The 21,972-nt window shown below is 42.2% G+C and overlaps 1 protein-coding gene across 1 annotated transcript in view; it reads left to right on the forward strand.

Annotated features, from left to right (window-relative positions):
* Positions 1-1,441: 1,441 nt before the first annotated feature.
* mtcl2 (microtubule crosslinking factor 2) overlaps positions 1,442-21,972 on the forward strand; it is a gene marked incomplete at its 5' end in the record, with an annotated part of 92,679 nt that continues 72,148 nt past the window's right edge. The window contains 3 exons of the mRNA XM_084552723.1: positions 1,442-2,425; positions 7,743-7,844; positions 8,542-8,664. Of these exons, the coding sequence (XP_084408849.1) occupies positions 1,442-2,425; positions 7,743-7,844; positions 8,542-8,664 (1,209 nt within the window). The remainder of the gene's footprint in view (positions 2,426-7,742; positions 7,845-8,541; positions 8,665-21,972) is intronic.

Below are 21,972 nucleotides of genomic sequence, written 5' to 3' on the forward strand. Positions count from 1 at the left end.
CTAAAATTATATTGTGTGGTTTTGTTTTTGCTTGTGTTATTATTTTCTATTATTTGCATACGGTCTAGTGATTATCAGTCCGATCTATACAGTCGTACCGTTTAATTAAACATGCAGCCTTTGATTGCTTTTAGCTTTGTGGTTTACATTGTTGTTTCTTTCTGTTGCTGTGTATTATACACCGATCACCCACAATAACACTGACCATCTTGCGAGAATACAATGCCCTCCTGGAAAACTTTTGGACCTGGCATTCATGTGGATGTTACTTAGACATGTACCACCCACCAGACACCCCTACCCCATAGCAATGACACTCCTCGATGGCAGCAGCCATCCCCAGCAGGATGCAGCCTGACACAGACACACACACAAAAACGCTTTAGGAACAACTAAAAAAAAAACACGAAGAACAGCACAAGGTGTTGACCTGGCCTCCAAATTCACTAGATCCCAAATTGATCATGTATCTGTGGGATGATCCACAGAGGCCACCCATAAGACCCAAAGGTCCCCCACTAACAACATTCTGTTGCCAGACACCACAGGACACCCTCAGAAGGTCCATGTCCATTCTCTGATGAGTCACAGCTGTTTTGGAGGCACAAGGGAGACCTACACAATATGAGGAAGGTGGTCATAATGTTATGCCTGATCAGTGTGTATCTCTGCATCTTGGTGGCTGTTGCATGGAGAAGGTTGCAGTGAAATAAATCTACTTTAAATGTATAATCTGAAAAATGGACAGCAGAAAAAAACAACCCAAACTCTGAGGGCAGAGGTTGTAACTGGGCTCAGACTACAAGTGATATGTTCAAAAGTTTAATATGTATTATTTTGGGGAGACAACGTCCTGCACAGTATGACATTTAAGTAACGTGTCTTTTAAATCCTAGTGCCTCCACTCCTGTTCATACTCTCCTTCTAATGTCTTGCAGTGGAGGCGGCAGAGAGCTGCAGATCTGAGATTGTCTCTCTCCTCCACAGCTCAATCCCGCTATCTGGGCGGAGAGAGAGAGAGAGAGAGAGAGAGAGAGAGAGAGAGAGAGAGAGAGAGAGAGAGAGAGAGAGAGAGAGAGAGAGACCATAGCCACCACACCGCCTCCCTGTTCTCACCCACAATCCCTCTGAGCAGGAACCGGCTCGTCTGCACTATCGAGGCAGAGAGATATGAAAGAGAGGAGGGGATGAGCTACCAGAACAAAGCGGAATAATTTACACCTTTACCCCACATACAGAGGAGAAGCGGATTATATTTATCTCCCCTTTTTGCAGTTTTTGGACTTCTTTGTCCTGTTGCGCTACAAGCCCTCATTGTAGCCGGAGGGATCTCCTCCTTTTGTGTTGCTCTGCAGTTGTTTATCTTTCAACTTCTGCCTCCTGCTTCATCAAATAGGAGGTTTCGTTTCATTTTTTTCTTGTTTCTGTCTAAACGGAATGAATGACAAAAACAAAGGAGGTTGATGTCCATAACTCTCCGACTCACCTCTTCTTCGCCTCGCCCAAGGAACGGAGACTCCATCTCCGGCAGAAGATGGAAAGCGGAGGCGGGACGGAGAGCTCGGACAGCGGGCAGACGCAGCATGCGGTGCCCGGCCAGCAGCAAGCCGCCGAGCTCTCTGCGGTCCACTCCGCACGTCCTCCGGGCGAGAAGAAGAAGATAAACAGGGCCCCGTCCCCGGCCAGACCCAAGGATGTGCCCGGGTGGTCGCTCACGAAGATCCGCGGTGGGATTGGGACCCCGACTCTGAGCGTCAAACCGGGGGGCATCCATCTGGGTAGCCGCATTTCCAGGCGCAGCCCCGTGGGAAGTCTCGCAGGAAAGGACAGCAAAGCAGAGAAATGTGGTGGTGCAAAACCGGCAGGCAAATCCTCCTTTGCTGGAGGTGCGTTGTCCAAGACCTCGGCGTCCAAGGCGGCGAAGAGCTCCGGAGGGCGGAGGAAGGTTTCGGACGCCAGCATAGGATCCGATGATTTATCCAAAGACTCCGGGTGCGCCCCCGGGAAGCTGTCCCCGACCGACAGCAGCTCTGAGCTGTCGGACTGCGCCTCTGAGGAAAACAAACTCTCCGCGGACGCTGTGAGCAGCGACGCCGAATCAAGGAGCAGCCGGGGCGGTGGGCTGGACGTCGAGAAGCCGCTCAGGGATGTCGCGTTGGCCGACAGGGCTAGCCAGCAAGCCGCCGCTAAGACCACCTGCTCATCGGCAGAGAAAGACGACAAGGACCGACTCTCCCTGGGCATTGAGACCGGGGAAGGGAGCATATCCCCCGGAGAGGAACGGTCGGCCACCTCGTTTGACAGCAGGGTGCCTGCCAGCACATCTCTGGCATTCTCAGACCTCACGGAGGAGTTCATGGACGGCATGCATGAGGAGTTTGTCAGGGAAATAGAAGAGCTGAGATCTGAGAATGATTACCTCAAAGTAAGTGCAATATATTCTTCTAAATTACATCTATGACTGTGTGGATTTCTTTTCCTGGAGGTTTCTTAGCTTTAGTAAGGTGCTTTAAACATTTTGCCTTCAACTGAGAGACAGATTCTACAGCAGGGATCCAGGATTACAATTTGTTCCACTGTATTTTATTTTGCTTTGGAGAAAAAAAAACCCACATCACTGTCAGAATCATTGTGTGTTTTCCTGAAGTTTGTTTAACTTATTCACCGGGTCACTCCGACTTGTTTCCTGGTGTGTAGAGATTCCTTTGGATTCCTCCCAAGGCCACGCACTACAAGAATGATGATGCTGTAAATAGTCTGGTGGCACAAGAGCAAAACATGCTGCCTTGTAGCCACAGATCTGCACGATTAATGAGCAAAAGTGTTACATGTGAAAAGGCTATACTTTTGTTTTGATGGTGGTGGCTCTTCAGCATTATGTGGCAGTGTTTTCAGCTGTCTCCCCTGCCCACATTATGGAGGGGAGGATGTTGTCAGACTCTAACGCCTGCAGTGAATGGAGGAGATCATTAGCAAGGTATTTGATTAGCACTGGTTTAACTGTGATTTAAATGTGGTCTGTAAGCTCCGCATTCATATGTATCATCAATCACACATAGAAGACTTGACTATTGGCAACATCTGTTGTCTCGCCAAAACAACAAAGCATTCAGACCAATAACCAGGCTATCGCTGCATTATCTTGAGTACCTGCAGTCACACTGGGACTTCATTTTAAATCAGGTTTTGATACAAAAGGCGTCTCTCAGCTCCCACAGTACTGCATGTCTGCAGGCAGGGAAACCTTATATACGTGGATGTGCCGGTCAAGCAGATCTATGCTGCCTTGAGAGTGATTGATTAAGGGAAGGATCAATTAGGGAGCATGTCCTGAAGCACTAACTGGCAGTGACCAGACAAACCAATAATTGTCAGTGATTGATTAGGGATGGTGATTGATCAGCAGCACTTGCCCAAGCAGGAAGACCGCGCTGTCTTTTCTCATGGAAACGCGAGTGTTGGTAATTGACACTTGTTTTTTTGCCAATTTATTATTATTTATTCTGTGGAAGGACTCACACAGCTGATGTTTTACTGATCACTGTAGTGATGAGATAAAATGGAATATAATTACCCTGATCTTATCCATCCAACAAAATAATTGCTTTATATAGTTACACAGCCCCAAGATATGGTGAAAAATATCCAGTAAGTTTTATGAACTGGCAGTCTGTTGGATTTGATTAATTATATATCCAGCAAAAATACGTAACACACTGTTTCCAACGTCTAATTTGAGGGTATGTCTCTGTTTGACATCATTGTAAGTTTAATAGGTTTTAGTGTTGCACAGGTTGCAAGTGAGCAATTAGCAGCTTGAGCGAGATGTGACACTGTGCCAAGGCAATACTGATGTCTTTTTCAAAAAGTATTCAGTTTCTGAATTTGCCTTTGTCTGCCTACAGTGGTGATATTCGTAGCTATAGCCCCACTCTGTTTACTTGTGCTGTTTGCTTTTTTCTTGTCAGTTGCAAACCATTTTGTGAACCATGTTAACAGGATTCACAAAGCCTGCTTCTTCACCTGCGGCCAACATGATGCTTCCTTCTTGTTGTCTTTAATGTGTATCATATCAGGGCCTGAAAGCATTTGGAGCAGCGTGTGTTACTGTGTGGGGGCTGCTGAGTGAATATAGGACATCATATATTGGAGGTACCACACTGGACCTCATGGGAGGTCCTCAGTGAAGTCTGTCAGGCTGGGTCTGTTGTTGCAGCTGTGAGGAACACCTGGTTAGCAATTTGAAGATCAGAAGAACACGCTGCTGATGCATTACACTCTCTGCCTTATTCTAAGTCCTTAATCCAGTCCTCTCTCTCCAGTTTCACCTCTTCACTTCTACCCCACATTCTGTTTCTATTTCATACTTAATGCCTCTCGCATGTCTGTCTTCCACCATGGGTGTATGTGCAGCATATTAATATGCAGACTCTTTTTCTGATGCAGCCTCTGCTTCCCATTCAGTTGGTAATTACTGTAAGAGATTAAGACAGCTAGCAGCTGTTATGATCTGACTTTATACCTCAGTGTAAAATGTTTCTGTTAAAACCTGTTGACGCCACAATGGAATCACATGTGGTTAAAATCAAATTGCCACCTACAAGGTTCGGTTAATTGAATCATCATCCCCATGCTACATTAAAACAAGTCAGCCTTTACTGCTGGCCTCGTGTTACAGCTGAACAAGAGAGTTTCACACAGATGGGGCTCTGTGGATTAAATTTTTTAGGAATGCCTGTCCTGTGACTTCAATTTAAGATAACAGATGGGCATCTGTGCAGCTTGCATAGATGGCCGTTAAACCCAACTCATTACTCTCCTTCAGTATTCAGAATATATCATATTGCAAACAATTGCTCTAGCAGTGTTAAAGTGCAGAAAATGGCTTTAAATCTTTGTAATAGTGCCTTCAGTGACTTTATTTTTCTTCTTTGGGTACTAAAACACTCCCCCGATCTATGAAGTGTCAAGGTTACCCATTTAATAAACTTACGCTATAAAAAAGTGATTTGTAGACATGCTCAAGGCTGCTTTTTTTCTGTGAAATGCTAATATCACAAGATCTGAGAGGATGTAGTCCATGTGACAGACAGACACATGATTGCATCTTTCATGTTTCTTGTGTCATCATTCTTTATTAGCTCAGTGATCTCAGTGCCTGGGTGAACAAACAGAAAACTCAAACAGAACCATTGTATCTGTGTTTATGTTGACTGTTGCTAAAACTAAATTGTGCACATTGGAAAATCAGTTAGAATGATAGAAGTAATTGCTAAATACATAGCTGCTACATAAGGATGTTACCATATGCTTCAGGTAGAACCCATGTGTTTGTGACATGTGAAGCTGTGTACATAAAATGATTTTGGTTTATCAGTAGTAAGTTATTTATACTTGTGCACTCTGGGGAGTGACTGGGGAGGTGCACTTTTTATAAACTGTAAACCTGTAGTTTGCCAAACTCCATCCAAATATAAAGCAATTCACAATTTCCCAGTCCAGATGTTTAAAAGTAAAACAAGAAGAACATAAAAAATATTGCTAGTGTATGGACACAGTTAGCTGTTTTTGCTGTCGCTGCTCTCTATTTGAAAAGAAAGTGCTTTCAGTGCCTCCTTCGCTCCGTCTGGATTAACCTGATGCTCCACATGTGTTATCTGCATGGTGAATTTGTCTGCTAAAACCAAAGTTGTGGACGTTGTTTCCACACAGTAGACAGAGGAAAAGTGTGCTTGTGTCCTACGTCATATGTAACGTGTCTGATAGTCCCTCTGGTTGCCTCAAAGTTGAGAGTAATTTATCTTGGTTGCCACCCACTTTGTGTCACTAAAGGTCTTTCCCCACACCACCACCATTTTGATCAAATTCAATGAGTTCTGTTATTCTGTGTAAAGCCCCCTATGGCCTAGGTGGTTTCTAGACACCAGCAGTTCCCTAGCAGCGGTGTTCTCACCACTTACTGTATGGCTGATGTTGCTACTACAATGCCAAGTATTTTGTGTCATACCCACAAGCGCATGAGTTTGATTTGATGGCAGCAACATTGTTCTACAACAATAAGTTGGATTCCGCAGCTTCTCCTGAAACTTTTGTAGGAGCATGAGCTAAAGGTACAAAACTGTAGGGACGGGAGGATTGTTATCACAGCAGATGTGGCTGCGCTCTAATTTCCAACATTATCATGTCTGGCTCACCAACATGACAGCTGATTGGCGGATTTCTTCTCCTGACTGTCTAGTTGCTCACATGACAACATCTTTCCTTAGTTAGCTGTGAAAAGCAGGTCAGTGGACCACCTCTCTTTCTCGCTCTGTCTCTCTCAGTCTCTCGCCACATTAACTTGTGATTCCCTGGTTTCATGTCCTCGCTCTCTCTCTCTCTCTTGACTTGTCTCCCTGTCTGTGTACATGTCTTTTCTACTCTGTTTGTCCCAACCCTTTTGTTTCTATTAGTCCACTTTCAACCTTTATTTCATTTTCTCTTTTTTGTCTCCTTTTATTACCTTCTGGCTTGTGCCTTTTCATCTCTTTTCTCCCTTTTCCTTTCTTTTTCCATGTAATTTCTTTTCTTTTCTTTACTGTCTTTCTTCTTACTTTGCTTTTTTAAAATTTCTTCTTGTTCCCCCTATTTTTAATTTCATATATTTCCTTTTCTTCTTTTCTTTCTTTTTCCCACAATCCCCTTTCCTTTTCATTTCTTAGATTTCCGTTCATCCCTCTCTCCACTGTTGCAGATGCGTAGCAGTGGTCAGTGGCGTGCAGTCTTAGTGGATCTTGCTGCAGTGTATTTTAGCTTGAAGATTAGATGCACACAGACACATAACAAACATTGCTTCATTTTAACCCCCACACACCTCACATTAACAGTAAAAATGTTAGTGATTCATACTCATACAGTTTATTCCGTTGACTTCCCTCTGTTGCTCCTTGTCTCAATATCATATTCCACACACATCCCTAGAGCTTGTTGTTGGAGCTCTGCAGAAGCTGACCCACATTCTCCGCTGTAGTAAATTATTACAGCACCACTACTACAACTACAGCCGCTCCCTTTACGTGTTATGCTTACGCATCACATGCTTCCATGCAAAGTTTCTTTTGCCAACACACATTCATTTCATAGTCATGGATGCACACTATTGTGTGTGCTCCTTATAGCCAAGTGACCCCTACCTCTTCTACCTGGGTGTGGTTAACCTTTACAGGGACGTGTGCTAATGCAAGAGCTGCACCTAGGATATGATTCAGAGGAATGATGCAATTCATGCTGTCAGGCTAAAATGAATAATTCATCGCTATATTACTAGAAGAGAAGAAGATAACAACACTGCTGGAAATTAATAATTTGTGCTGGTTTATTTTTGACTCTGTTCCACACTTTTAGATAGATATTTTTACTTCATATTTTTAGAGCACAGGGATTTCCCTTTCCTTTGTTCTTTTGCTTCTGCAGAGACTCCATTTCCCTGCAGGGAAGTAAGCAAACGAATAGCGAAACCCTGACGTTTGACCAGCAAGCAGTGACTTGATTTCCTTGAACTCGAAAAGATGCTAGAAAACAATGTCTCACAGTTAAAACAAAGGATTTGTTTTGTGTGCACATAACACTCTCAGATCTTAGCAGTCAGATGTGCAGTTAGGAGCTTTGGCAGCTTTGGAAACAACTCTGTCTGTGCAGGTCGATATTGGCATTTAAAAATGAAAGGTGCATTTAATAAACTCTCCCTTCTTCACATTCTCTAGGATGAGATGGAGGAGTTGAGGTCTGAGATGCTGGAGATGAGGGACATGTACATGGAAGAAGATGTGTACCAGTTGCAGGAACTACGACAACAGCTGGATCAGGTATGTTTATGTGTGGGCAGATAGTAGCTGGCTGGATGAGATTTACTGAATCTAGGATGTCTGAGTCAAAAAATATAATTGTATAACACAATAATAATAAAATGTATTGAAACTTGCATGACAACTGAAACTCTGATGACTTTCTGATTGGACTGCTGACCAGATAGATAGAGCCAGACTTCCTGGGTTACTGTAGCTAAGTAAGAAATATGATAGCCATATGGGGGTCCACTCCCATAGAAAGAAATTGAAAACCTAACGTTAGCATTAACTTATAATTGTGATTATTCAAAAACAAGTGTGTTCACAGCAGAGGAAATAATCCTGAACACCGAAAACAGGTAAAAAGACTAGTGATCATTCCATTGTTTAGTAATGGAAGTCGAACATAGGAAGTCAGGACTTAACAAAGGGTCAAATAGGGATCAATCATCTGAATGTCATCTAGTCAAAAGGCTCTTCGTAAAGTCATCCACGTTATTGATTTGCAAAATGAGCTTTCAAAGGAGTCGTTTTTTTAGATTTAACATGGAGATTTAAGCTGCAGATAACAATTGCTATCGTATGTGTTTGTGCTGCTTCTTCGTCAGTGTTTTAATGACTGCTGGAGGGCGCAATAAAGCAAAGCAAAGGGACAGAGAGGGTTTAGACCGATAAAACATAACATCGTCTGCTGACACCGGCCTCTGTTCCTCAGGCAAACAAGACCTGCCGCATCCTGCAGTACCGGCTGAGGAAGGCAGAGCGGCGCTCTCTCCGCGTGGCCCAAACTGGACACGTGGACGGAGAACTGATACGAACACTGGAGCAAGACGTAAAAGTAAGTGGGCCGAGTTTAGCCGTGTGCCACCAGACAGACACTATATACCAAAAAGATATTTGGAATGTGATGTTTTGGTGAGGCTGTAAGGTAGTTTATTTATGTTCAATTTTTAGTAGAATTGGTTTGGTTGAAATGGAGGCAGGTGGGAGATGAGCTATCTTATCTTTAATGCTAGTATATAAATCTTATGTTAACAACAGCAATGATACAATAAAATAATAAAAACCAAACACAGACAGTAAAACTCAACTGTCAGCTAGTCAATTAGCCAACAAGCTAATTCGGTGTCTGCTATGATCCATGGAAATGTTAAAAATGTCCTTAATCTCTATAAGACTACTCTCAATAAGACATTTTGATTCATGTGAATTAAGATTTTACTTCACGAAAACCCAATAAACCTTTTTTTGCATGCTACCTAGCGTAAATAATCAGAAATGGAATATTTTGCCTCTTGAATTAGTGCGGTATGTTAGCCAAAAACAAGAGAGAAAATAATTAACTAATGTTTCACAAGAAGCTGGACCTTGGAGATGATGTTTTACATACATGCTGTGTTTTGTTTTGGGGCAGGTTTTCACATTCAGAGACAGTTCTTGACCCATATCCTCCACGTTGTTAAAGTCATGAGACTGCGCTGAGGTCACGTTTGGAGGAATTTCCCAGTTTATAACAATTATCGCACTAACTTAGACACGGTGAACGGCTCTATGCGATGGCCTATTGATGTCACATGTTCACAGATCAGCAGAGGAACTCCCACAGCAGATTGAAACTCGCACAGATACTGTGAATGCACACCATCTCTTTTACAAGTGCCCTTCACAGTTAGCATACACACCAGCCATCTCAATCACTTCAGGAATCCCAGATAAACGGCGGCGGCTGTACACAAACAATTCAGAGCGAAGCTTTTGAGTGTGAGTTTCGTCACGGTGACCCTGGACTGTGGTTACCGTCTGTCAAATGTGCGGCGGTTCTCCGACATTTTCCATGTGAAGGAGGACACAATGAGGCCTTTATTCCCTCTAAGAGAGAGAGGGAGAGCGTGTGAGAGTGAGACTGCGATATCCCTCTCTTAAGAGCTTTCAGCCCGCTGCTGCTGTCTGTCTCTCAGCTGCTGTCTTACCGTCTGGGTGTTTTGGAAGGAAGGGAGGGGAAGTGAGGATGGAAAGAGGGAGGAAAAAAGGATGAGCGTACATCCTGTGTCTCAGAGAGTGTGTGTATGAGCTGAGACTGAAAGAGAAAAAAGGGGGGGTTTGGTCACTATTTGAAAATTCAAACCAGCCAATCAGAAGGAGGAGGATGAAACAGAGAGAAAACAGAAACGGAAAAAAGGGAAATGGAAAAATAGGAGGGAAAATACAGGATTGAAAGGGGTATTCCAGGTGGATTAGTTGATTTAAATTGGGGATTGGCTTGAACTTGGTAGCCATATGTTGGGATAAGGACAGGTAGATTGACGTCAGGGCTGCTTCAGGAAAAAAAAAGAGCAAAGTCTGCATCTGTTGACCACGTTAACAGAGGAAACACAGGAAACTGAAAGAAAATACACTGGGAGGCAAACCTGACCTCTCAGTGTCTCTCTCCCAACACATGGCTGATTGTGTCTTCTCTGCCGGCAGGGACACAGAGTCAGACGGCAGGTCAGGTTACACCATGCTGTTGGTTGCGTGTGTGCGTGCGTGTGCGTGTGTTTGCTTGCATTAAGCCCTTGCTAAGCTTCTCCTTTGCCAGTCTCACAGTCACTCCTCCGTTTATTCTGGTAACTTCATCATCATCTGTGACTCCTCTGTGACTGAGCAGCACTGGAAAATCGCTTTAATAGCAGTAAAAAAAGACAATGAATATCAGTAGTCAACAGTCCTCAGCTGAAAAGGCTTTGGATTCCTCACTTGAAACATAAAAGGCACATTAAAGATATTTTTAGGCAGCTGGGAGACTCTCCAGCTTTACTATTAACTCATAAAAACACAAAACAGTCTACTGTCTGCTGCATGCTATGTTTTTGTAGCGCTAAATATTAGCACAGTAGCTGTTTCTGTGCATACTGGTAGCCACAATTGGACAAAAGTGCCACGCATGCTTAACAATGCAGGTTTTCAAAACAGTTGTCAGTATGACACTGGTTAAAAGTGTACACCAAATATTGAATAAAATATTAACTGCACAATGAATTAGGCCAGTTGCTAATAATGTTCACTGGCTTATCTTGGATATTCTTCCCAGTGTATGTGGTGTCTTAAAATCTAACTTTTGTGAAGGCGATGTACTAGTGAAAAACAATTAGCCTGGACTCTTGTCTATACACATGTAGTGCAATGCAACATGGTTCCACTACTTACTGCTTATGGATGTGTAGGTATACGTTGCTGCAAGTAGACATTTCTTTGTATTTAGAGGTTATGAGTCCAAAAAGCTGAGAATATTTGACTCAAGTCAATAAAATGCAATGTCAAAGAAAGATTTTGGCTAAAATTTAGACTATAGTGCTTGTTGTGTCCGTTTTTTTTGTAGAAATGTATCCTTTTTACTGAAAATACTACTAATATTTCAAGAGATTTCGACCTGACCTATTTGTCCTTCCATCCCAGAGTTATTGTTGCTGCCTAAGAAAATACTGATTACTAGACTTTCAGTAAATTAGCCCTTTAAATAATGAGTAGAAATCAGAACATGTAATGAACAAAAAAACTGAGGAGAAAAATGAATGAATGAAGCTGTGATTACCCTGATTGCTAAGTGCAAAAAAACAATGAGGGACATTCTAATTTGGACGTTTGATGAATAATCACCAATAGTACTGCTTACTTAAGCTAAAGGGCCGCACTCCGTGATCCAACCCGACCTTGACTTGCTGAGCTGCCCTGCCCTGAGCTGCTTTACAAAAGTAATTGGCTTAACTGCGGTTTTACTTTCCAGATTTGATGACTCACTCACATGCAAATGTAAACAAATCGGCAAATGTACACACACAACAACCTTTTCCCACACTCGCCGTCCCCCCCTGATTCTTCCACTCTAACTCTTTGACTGCTTTTGTCTGTCTGCCACGTTATTCTCGCGGCCTTTAGCTCCCCTTTAGGGACAGGATGGGGGCTGGTAAGAGTGATACAGACAGATGGAGAAAAGACAGAATGACAACTGAAAGCGATGGAATAGAAAGATTGTATCTGTGGAAATGTGCCCGTGACATCTCCCTGTATTCATCACATGCTCTTCTTTTTGTCAATTTAGGCATCTCGTGGGCTTGCACGTGACTGTGTGTGTTTGTATGAGTGTGTGTTTGAGGGGGTTCAGAGGTTGTACTGCCATCAGAATCTCCATGAGAATTTCTGACATCATTTCCTGTCCCACTCACACAGTGCTCTCATTCCCACAGGCCGCAGACATCTGGACACCCTGACACACACTCATACGCCCGCGCACACATGTTTGCACGGCTATTTTTGCGAGGACATCCATTGACACGCTGCGTTTCCGAGCCCCTTACTCTAGCCTTAACCTAACTGCGCCCTTTGCCGTGAAACCAACCCTCACACGACCCCGTGAAGGAGCGAGGACTGACTCAAATGTCCTAACTTTACCCAAATGTCCTCACTCGTGTGGTCTTCCACTCAAACTGAGTCAGAAAGATTGCTGCACAAACACACACATGCACACACACAGATACAGAGGAAATAGTTGTTGAGATTCGCATGATGTCAACACAGCAGTACTTCACCACATTTCCAAGGACAATCAGTTCCGCACTAGCTGACTACATCTGACAACTCCAGTATTTTTTTTTTATTTTTATTTTTTTTATCTTCATTACATTACAAATGGAACTACCGATCATTTACGGGAATAATTAATTTAGAAACTACACCTCCTTTCAGTAATGAGAGTGATTCTGAAAGTGTTTAGCACAGAGCCTGGATCTTGGAACGCTTCATTCTGGGTGCCCAAATAAGGACAGACCACATGCCACCACAGCATGTGAATGTAAACCAGGACAGCTTTATGGCGCTATGCACAATATTTATGCTACACACGGCACCTGTAAACACTCTCTGCCTCGGTAATGTCAACATTAAATATACAGTAAATCTAATGATTTGAAGTAGTTGCTTACGTGTCTGTTTATATTTATATATCCTTCCTCTTTCGCTTGTCTTTTTTTCAGTCAGTTCAGTTTTTCTGCAGCACTACTTCCTATGACTTACCACTTCTCAGCTATATGGTAGATACATCATCTGTTGCTATTATGTAGAGTAGTGTGTGTCTGCTTCCTATAGATGATATTATGGGATCAAGAGTCAACTTCCCTATCTTTCTGCCTCACTCATACACATATACTGCAAGAATAATAATTGTGAGTAATATATTTAATGTTTTTAACCCTCGAAGTCTTGACATTTAAAAAGGCAAAGGAATTTTGGAGACACGAGGACTGGACAAAATGTCCCCACCTTCAGCGCCTTGCACTTAAACTTGTCCTCACAAAGATAGAGCACACACACACACAGCCATTAGATTAGAGGCGGGAAGCAGCAGCATCCGGTACATTTATCTGAACAGGGCCAGGTCCCAGCCTCATCTCCATATGCTGTGTGCAGCATGTGTGTGCGTTTGTGTGTGTGTGTCTGACAGAGAGAACGAGGGACGAGCCAGTTTAGATGTTGAACTGCACGAGTGCTCTTCCATGTCTCACATACTGTACACACTGGTATCCCAGCCCCCACGGTATGTGTCACACACACTGTAGGAAGTACTGTTTCCATGCATGCCGTGTCACACTTTACATCCCTGCTGTCAGCAGGAAGTGGGGTTTCTGTTCGTCTGTGTGTGTGTGTGTGTGTGTGTGTGTGTGTGTGTGTGTGTGTGTGTCATGCTGATGCTTTTATTCCATGGGTTTTAGCTAAAGTGTTCTGTCAGTATGGAGCCAAGTAGCAATACTACTACATCTACAACATGTGTTGACTGTTTCCACCATTGTAGTTTCTGCTGAAAAAAAAATAAAGCTACTGCTGGTTCTCTTACATCTGAGATACTGGCATGGGTGTTCATGTCTCTAATATATCTTACACATAATAATGTAGTTGGCTAATGACATGCCTCTCCTGGGCTATAATGTGGTCAAGAAGTTTCGTTTACTGCTGCTGCTAGTAAGCTACTGAGCCAGTCATACTGATATTTGCAGCTTGCTAAACTCCTGAGATATCTGCCACCCTCAAATAGTGTCGTATTTACAGAGTTCATGGGTAATGTATGGCTGTCCCCTGTGGTATTTAAGATCCTGTAAATGGAAAGTTTCGATAAGGTCCAAATGTACAAGTTGTGATTCACATTTTAGGAAATGGCAGAGGTGGATGGGGTTTTCTTTATCAATTTATTATACGTCTGAGGAAGAACAAAAAACCCAGACGGTCTCATTCTTTCATTATGTCTTTGCATTTCCTACACTGAGTTACCTGGTTGTTAGCTGTTTAACTGTCAGCCTCTGTCACTTCTACACACTGAACAGTTCTGTCCTTGTGCCTTATGGCTGATGTTACCTCTGATGACTGTATGACTGATGACTTCCCATGTCGTAATCACAAACTCACTAGTTCCATTTGATGGCAGCAATGGAATATCGCTCTTAAAAGAGCACTTTACAAGAGTTCCATCAGCTATGATTGGACAATCGTCATCTGTGCTGAAATGGTAAATTGATTCATTGATTGGTCAGAAAATTTACATAATGGACTCCACTGTTGGTCGACGAGACGAGCAATATGAAGTCTCCACCATATTGTCTTTTCATAAGATAAGAGACGATAGGACTTTAGTCATCCCTGTGGGGAAATTAGGGTGTTACAGCGGCAGGGAACAACAGTGCAAGATACAAAAAAGATACAAAAAATAGAATAAGGCAGACAAGAGAAACTATATAAAAAGTGAATACGTTATGGTACAAAAAATGTTTACATATTGCATCAGGTTTACAGTGGCTAATCAGAAGTTGAAACAACCAACTTGTGTAAATTGAGGGTTGAAATGGTAAGGAGGTTAAATATACATATCGACATTTATGAATATCCTGAATAAAAAACAAACTCCAATAGGAGTTGCACCAATTATTGCTCTAGAAAGATGTGAGATAATGACAGTTTGTATATACTTTACTCGTGTGGGTCCCAGCAGCAGCAGAGCTAGGAAATGCTGATGTTTAAGAGTCTGACTGCTGAGGGGACAAAAGACCTCCGGAAGCGTTCCTTCTTGCACTTCCGGAATGTTATTACTGAAAGAATCAACTGAAAGATAACTGATTTTAAATAGATTAGATTTTAAAAGCTAATAATTTGTTTGTAGCCATATGAGGAGCTTCTGCAACGTCAGTACTACTACTATAATATCGAGTACTGCATGTACACTCCCGATAGATGCCTTTATGAATGCATGTATAGATGGATGAACTGATGGCTGGTAATACTGGAGGTGAGATCGTGCTTTTCCAACTGCCTAATGATGTGCCAAGGATTGTAGGAATTCATCACATTCCATCACCCTCTGTCACTTCCCTCTGTCCCTCCCCGTCTCTCCGCCTCTCTCCGAAGATAGATGGATCACAGCCTGTACTGGAACAGCTGTCACGCTAGGCTCTCTCTGTCGCTCCGTTCCACACATAATGGTTTTATATATAGACATGAAGCTGGCTACTTGTGATGTAACACGGTTTAAGTGGGTAGTGAGAGGATGAAATGTTGGACAAATGTGATAAAAGTCAACAGTATCAAGACTGAATATCAGCGATACGGTTTACTCAGCAGTACTCACAGTCCTGTAATTCCTTGGACTTTCATAAAATATGTTCTAATTTGTAGTTGTGTAATTGTTGTGTGAGTCTTTAAAGCACTAATCATAAATTATGTCAAATCCTGGTTTCATGGTTGCATGATTCCAGGGCTGTAAATGTCGACCACTGTCACACAAAAACAGCAATGATGAACTGATGAATTTGGGCGTTCTCTGCAAGAAGAGAGACACCAACTTAAATATAAACAACTGTGTCTCGTTAGATTGCCAGAAGAACAAAAATATGTTCCAAGCTGCCATTTATATCCATTGTGAAGATCTGTAATCTGTCTCGGAAACAAAAACTTCTGTTTAGCTGTTGAGTCAGAAGATAAAATCGTCCAGTAGTCCAAGATCCTTCAATGTAAAACAATGAACGATGGTTTTTAAGATATTTGGTCAAGCTAACATTTGATCCTCTTTGATAAAATTCCTTCAGTTCAAGGTGATATACTTGGAACAAGAGATATTTTGATAATTTATTTATTAATAATATTAATAGGCATAATGTTAGTATCGTGTGCTTTATCAGAAAGTTGCTTCGTCAACCTGTCTATGATATTTTCTTGCTGAAGTTTCTGACTGCTCTTCCACTCCAGATTTATCCAGTTGTAAGATGTTTGAAAATATGCATTATATAAATTTGCATATAGTGTCCAATGGTGTGTGACTGTGCAATGCCATCCAAATTGAGTTTTAACATTAATGTAACCCAACACTGCCCAGTCCCTGAGGCGGGCTACAGTTACTGATTCTTTTGTTTTAGCTTCACCTTTATTAGTAGCTATTGCAAAGGGAATCTAATCTTTGCTTGTACAAATGTGTCCCAAAAAGCTCAATGTTCATTGGATGTAATACATTTTTCAAATAGCTGAATGTAAATTTACTCAGCTTCAATTTTGAGGAACAGAAGTTTATTGGGGCAACTCCATATTTACTGTAATTGTTATGGGCTTCAACTGAAAATCAGATTATTTACTAAATCTGTATTTTTATTGTGGCTATTTAGTAATACTTTGTAGACAGAGACTATCAACAGAAAAAAACAGGTTACCTAATATGTAAAAAACTGCAATAGGTTAAACTACACAGTACAAAGGAACAGGTGCAGCTGCTGTTGAAATATGGTATGCTTGTTGTAATGGAGTGTTGTGTTTTTATTGATTATGAATGCTCATGTCACCAATGTAGCTGGTCCTTGTGAAATTCTTTCTTTCATTTTAATTTGTTGCTGATAAATGTAACCAAGAGCACTACATGTGTGATATGTACTGAAACCAGACGGAGTCAAAACAGGAGTTCATTTGGGGTTGTCAGCCTTGGAAGTCCCATCTGTGTGTGATTGTGAACGATTTCAAAATCAGGCTACAAGCTGATCCTGCACTTCTCTTCTCCATGACAAACTGACGGCTTCAGCTTAACAGTAGGCAGTCAATACTTCTACAGAGAGGCACACTTTGTAAGCACATTAAAGAACAATACACTCACCCCCAGGGTTGACTATAAGACCTGAGATGCTTATCCCCTTTAGCAGAGTCATCATTCTCCAACATAAAGCCATAGTGAGGAGCAGGTAAACAACAGATGGAACCACTGCAGAGTGCTGAGATAAATAAAATTACAGCCTAAACAGTTGTATGTGTCAGATTTCTACCTCAGCGTAAAAGATTAGACCAGACTGGCAAAAGCACCGTGGGAAGCTAAAATACTAATATAAAGGTAAACAGCATCTATAAACACAATTTTGTTTTTTCTCACTCAAAATGCTTTTTGCCACCATTGACATTTTAAAACAACGTAGGACTTTAGCTGCTGAGGTTGTTTTTCGAAGCCAGAGTGGTGTAGTAAATTCATTTTAAGTGACAAGTCCTATGTTTGACCACCATCATGACTGACAGAAGCCTTTGTCAGGTTTTCCTCCTCCACCAGAAGACATGAATGTTTCAATAAGTGTGAGGAGCTCTTCCTTATGGGTAGATCAAAACATCATAACCATCAGGCATGAAATAGTCTCTGAATGTGGCCTGTTCTAACAGATGTTGGCCAGTTTTAAGGCTGGGTTTGGAAACTTGATTTTCCGATTCAAAATGATCGTTATTTGAAAGCTGCGATGCCGATTCGATTCTCACAAAACTGTTTTGGCACTACAAATCTTGCAAAACTGTGCAACAAGGTTAGTCCACGTGTGAGGGAGATCCCAAACTTGACAGAAGCTCCAACCCTAGGAGCACCAGCAGGCCTGAAAGCTGATTGGATTTAAAAAGTGTGACGGCAGTAGACCTTCTCAAAAGCAAAGCCATACGCAAGATGTACCAACTGGAGGTAAAATATTGCGGAAATCCCACAAATTTCTGGAACCAATGTCAATACTAGTTTCAGTTTTAAGTAAAATTGTTTTGATCCTGAATTTAATCAAATCGGGACCCTGTGAATCGGACTTAATTCCATTTAAGAAACCAGTAACAGCATCCACCCATAGCCAGTTCCTCCTTTCATTCTTGTAAGTTGAAGTATAGCTGGCATGGATCAGACTTGTTATATTAATCGTATTAATAGGTTCCTCAAACTATTCTCGTATAATGTGTGCAGGATGGAAGTCATGCTTGCAGACTTTCCCTATTTCTAGCATTTATGCTAAGCTATGCAACCTCAGTAGTCTGTAGTTCTATTTTCAAAGCTTAGCTGCTGTGTTAGCTACAACCCTATTGAGACTGAGTCAATTTGTATATGCAGCACCAGCAACCTGCAAATTGTATCTTGTAGCCCAGGTCATGGAGTTTTATTCTCACCCTCTCAGAGTGCTGCACACCAGTGTTGCTGGGTGCCAGATGTGCAGTGCTGTCAGACAGGGGGTTTACACAGTACACAAAGGTTTAGATCAATGGGTAGAGAGAAAACAATGACAAGGGAGAAGAGACAGAAAATAAATTCTATAATTCATTTATAATTCATTAGTTGAATTGACGCCTTCATTAACATTAATTCAGCTTTTTCAATCCTCTGACCACAACAGCTATGTTCTAACTTTTATCTTCACCTTAACATTGACTTATGTCTAGGGTTGTTCCTAAAACACACACACAAACACACTCCTTCCGTCAACTTGCTGCATGATAAACAGCTCTGATAACATCTACAGGGAAGAAAGTCGTTGAAGGGATGACCGTTATGGAAACAACACAGCTGTGTGTGTGTGTGTGTGTGTGTGTGAGTGTGCGTGTGTGCAGCCCAAGTGCAGACAAGAGGATGAACAAGGGGAACAAGACTCCAGTTGTTGAGCGCAATCGAACACACACACACACACACACACACACACACCCACACACACACACACACACACACACACCCACACACACACACACACACACACAACTACACACAGTGTGCATGAAAAAGATCCTTTTGATGACTAACTGCCACTTGTAGAATGATATGGCTGTTTGCCCTGTGGCCTGTGTGTGCCGGCGATGTGTATTTTATAGAGTGCGAGTAAAAAAGAGAAAATGAGGGACCCTCATTTTCTCTGCTTCTGCTGGTTTGGTGTTTTTTTCCTTCTCTCCGGATTCCATACTCCCTCTGTCACACACTCTTTACATTTACACACATCCTCTCCCATCTCTGCAGCACCCTGAATGAATATTAATTGCACCCTATAGCTGGGTTGCTGGGTATGCTTCTGTGGCGTTAGATTCCTTCACGTTTCCCTTTAACATAGAAGAACAATACAGCTATTAATAGGAGTCAAAGGCTGACAAAGGAGTGTTGAACAGGAGGGAGGCCATTATAGAAGTGAGAAGAAGAGAAGGAGGAGGAGGAGGAGGAGGAGAAGGAGAGAAGGAGGGCAAGACACCTGCTTGGGGTGGAATTAGCCCATTAGTAAAAGCTGTTTCTTGCATTAAGTTCATACACTGATCAGAATTGGTTTCACTTTTAGTGAAAACCAGTCAGCTTTTCTGTCCACCAAAGGTTCCTGCAGCTTTCAGTCAACACATGTTAAGAACTCCTCTGTGTTGCATGCACAAGTGCTGATGTTGAAGTACACAGTTTGGGAGAGATAAACCGAACTGATCATTTTGTTCAGAGTGATAATCTGCAAATATCTGTAACTCTCTGAGATCCAACCACAGTGGGTGGAACTAGGATATCGTCCATTGATTTTCTGTTGCAGAATGTGTATTTAAGCTACCAGGAACTACAACACCAGAGTGAGTGAGTTTAGTGTAGTGACTATATTTTCCTTACGCTTTCGTCCTTTGCATCCAATAAAATGCTTCATGTCAGCCTTTATTTTTCATGACATTCCTGTGTGCACGGAGTCCTGAAAACCCTAAAGTGCTGTAGAGGCATGTACTGGAACAATGTCGTGATCGCAGTGGGTGATTAGTTTTGGCCTAATCAGTAGCAAGCTTGTTATCTGTGTTCACTTGACATGGATGTTGAGGTGGTTCCTAGAATCAGCATTAAAGAAATAAGTTGATAAAAAAAATAGTTTGTTCTATAAGTGGACATGGAACAATCTGCCAACTCAGAAGTGCCTTGAGCTGCACTAATGAGAAACTTGAGGCTCCTCCGTGTTAAAATGCCCAACTTTACAGCAGAAATTAACATGTTTAGAGCCTGGTACATAAAATAATATATTTTCTGTACCTGGGGTGAATTTGTACAAAACTAAAAAGTTCAAATTGTTTATTAAAAGCTGCCAAGGTGTCCTCTGCCAGCTATTAGTTACAGCCAACACGGCAATGACTGGATCCTCTATACTGAGCTTCAAAACTCGGCTGGCTATCAATACCAAGTATGCAAACGTTGGACCACAAAGTCCACACAGGTTATCTCCAGTGTATCCTCAATAAAACAGGGAGGGCAAGGATGTATATGGCCATTCGGGCCGTTTGGCCAGATACGTACTTTGAATTGGATCAGTACTTGGGCAGCGACTGAGGACATTTCACAAGACCACAAGAAAACAAAACGATGCAAACTGTCTCAAGACATTTTGCAAAACCTGGCCTGAAACCACCAGAGCAAGCATAAAGGTGACGGTGGCAAGAAAAACTCCCTTTTAACAGGAAGAAACCTTGAGCAGAACCCAGCTCCTATGCAGGGACCCATCTGCCTAAGGTCGACCGGGTAGAGACAGAAAGAGAGAGAGAATACATACTGATAAATGCCCCCTGCTCTTTCTATATGCAATACCATCGAGTCACCTTGGTATTGGTTAAGGCTGTAGATTCAGAAAGGCACGAAAGGGTTTCTATACAGATCATGGGGCGGGTCTAACATGGGTGAACTGAATAGAATCCATATATTTATAATGTTAGACAGTTATTTTGTAGGGTTCCTAGAGCTGTATATTGAGTTTCAGTTTGGTTTTTAACTGCAGCTCTACTTCTCTTCACTCTCACTGTTCTCATTGCGTCATTTTGAGCCACGGCCGGCAGCTGCTTCCAGAGGAAAAACTCTGAAAACGTATGTAACACTACCTGCTCAGCACCAAACAGACACAGTTAGCAAGCAGCTGGTGAAAACAATGGGGCTTTTACTGCAGCAGCTGAAGAGCCAGATATTTCCCTGAGTTGGCGAAGTGTGACTAATATTAATTGATTCTGTACAATAATTCTTTCTATTGTAACTCAAAATTTGTGTATATTATATTGATGCGCTGATATACTGTATCTTAGTGTCTGCATATAATCAGAGATGAGTGGCAGTTGAATTAAACAAATAATTACATGGAACAAAGCGGTGTGTAATATCGCAAAAGACGGAGATAAAAGAGGAAAATTACCAGAGCACAAGAAGAATCTGAATGACAGAGAGAAGAAGGAGAACCACACAGTGTACACACATATTAAAAACATGAATTGGAGCGTGGTGGAGCTCAGGGAGCTATTGGGTAGAGTGAGAGTGGGCAGTACAGAGGGGCATTGTGGGACTCAGCTGCACACTGGCACTGGTTCAAACACACACAAAGACGCAGACATACAAGCACACATTCATACACGGCCATACAGACACACAGTAAACCCACACAATAACAAATTGTGCTCAAGAGAGATGATGCAGTCCGGCAAGAGGACACAAATTGTACAAGTGTGAAACGAGCTACAAATATACACACGCACAGAGTACACATGTAGACAGCCTCTAACATGCTGTTATAAAGGTATTCATTATTCTGATATACAACTGGATAAATCCTATCTCTCACACAGCGGTTACAGTACTGCAGTCACTACGTCTACATTCTTTTACAAAGCCCCCCCCATAGCAATGACACTCCTTGATGGCAGCAGCCATCCCCAGCAGGATGCAGCCTGACACAGGCACAAAAACAGTTTGGGAACAACTCAAAAAACATGAAGAACAGCACAAGGTGTTGACCTGGCCTCCAAATTCAGTAGATCCCAAACTGATCAAGTATCTGTGGGATGATCCACAGAGGCCCCTCCCCTCAACCCATAGGACCCAAAGTCCCCCACT

The sequence above is a fragment of the Chelon labrosus genome (assembly GCF_963514085.1).
Source record: "Chelon labrosus genome assembly, chromosome: 10".
Lineage (NCBI taxonomy): Eukaryota > Metazoa > Chordata > Actinopteri > Mugiliformes > Mugilidae > Chelon > Chelon labrosus.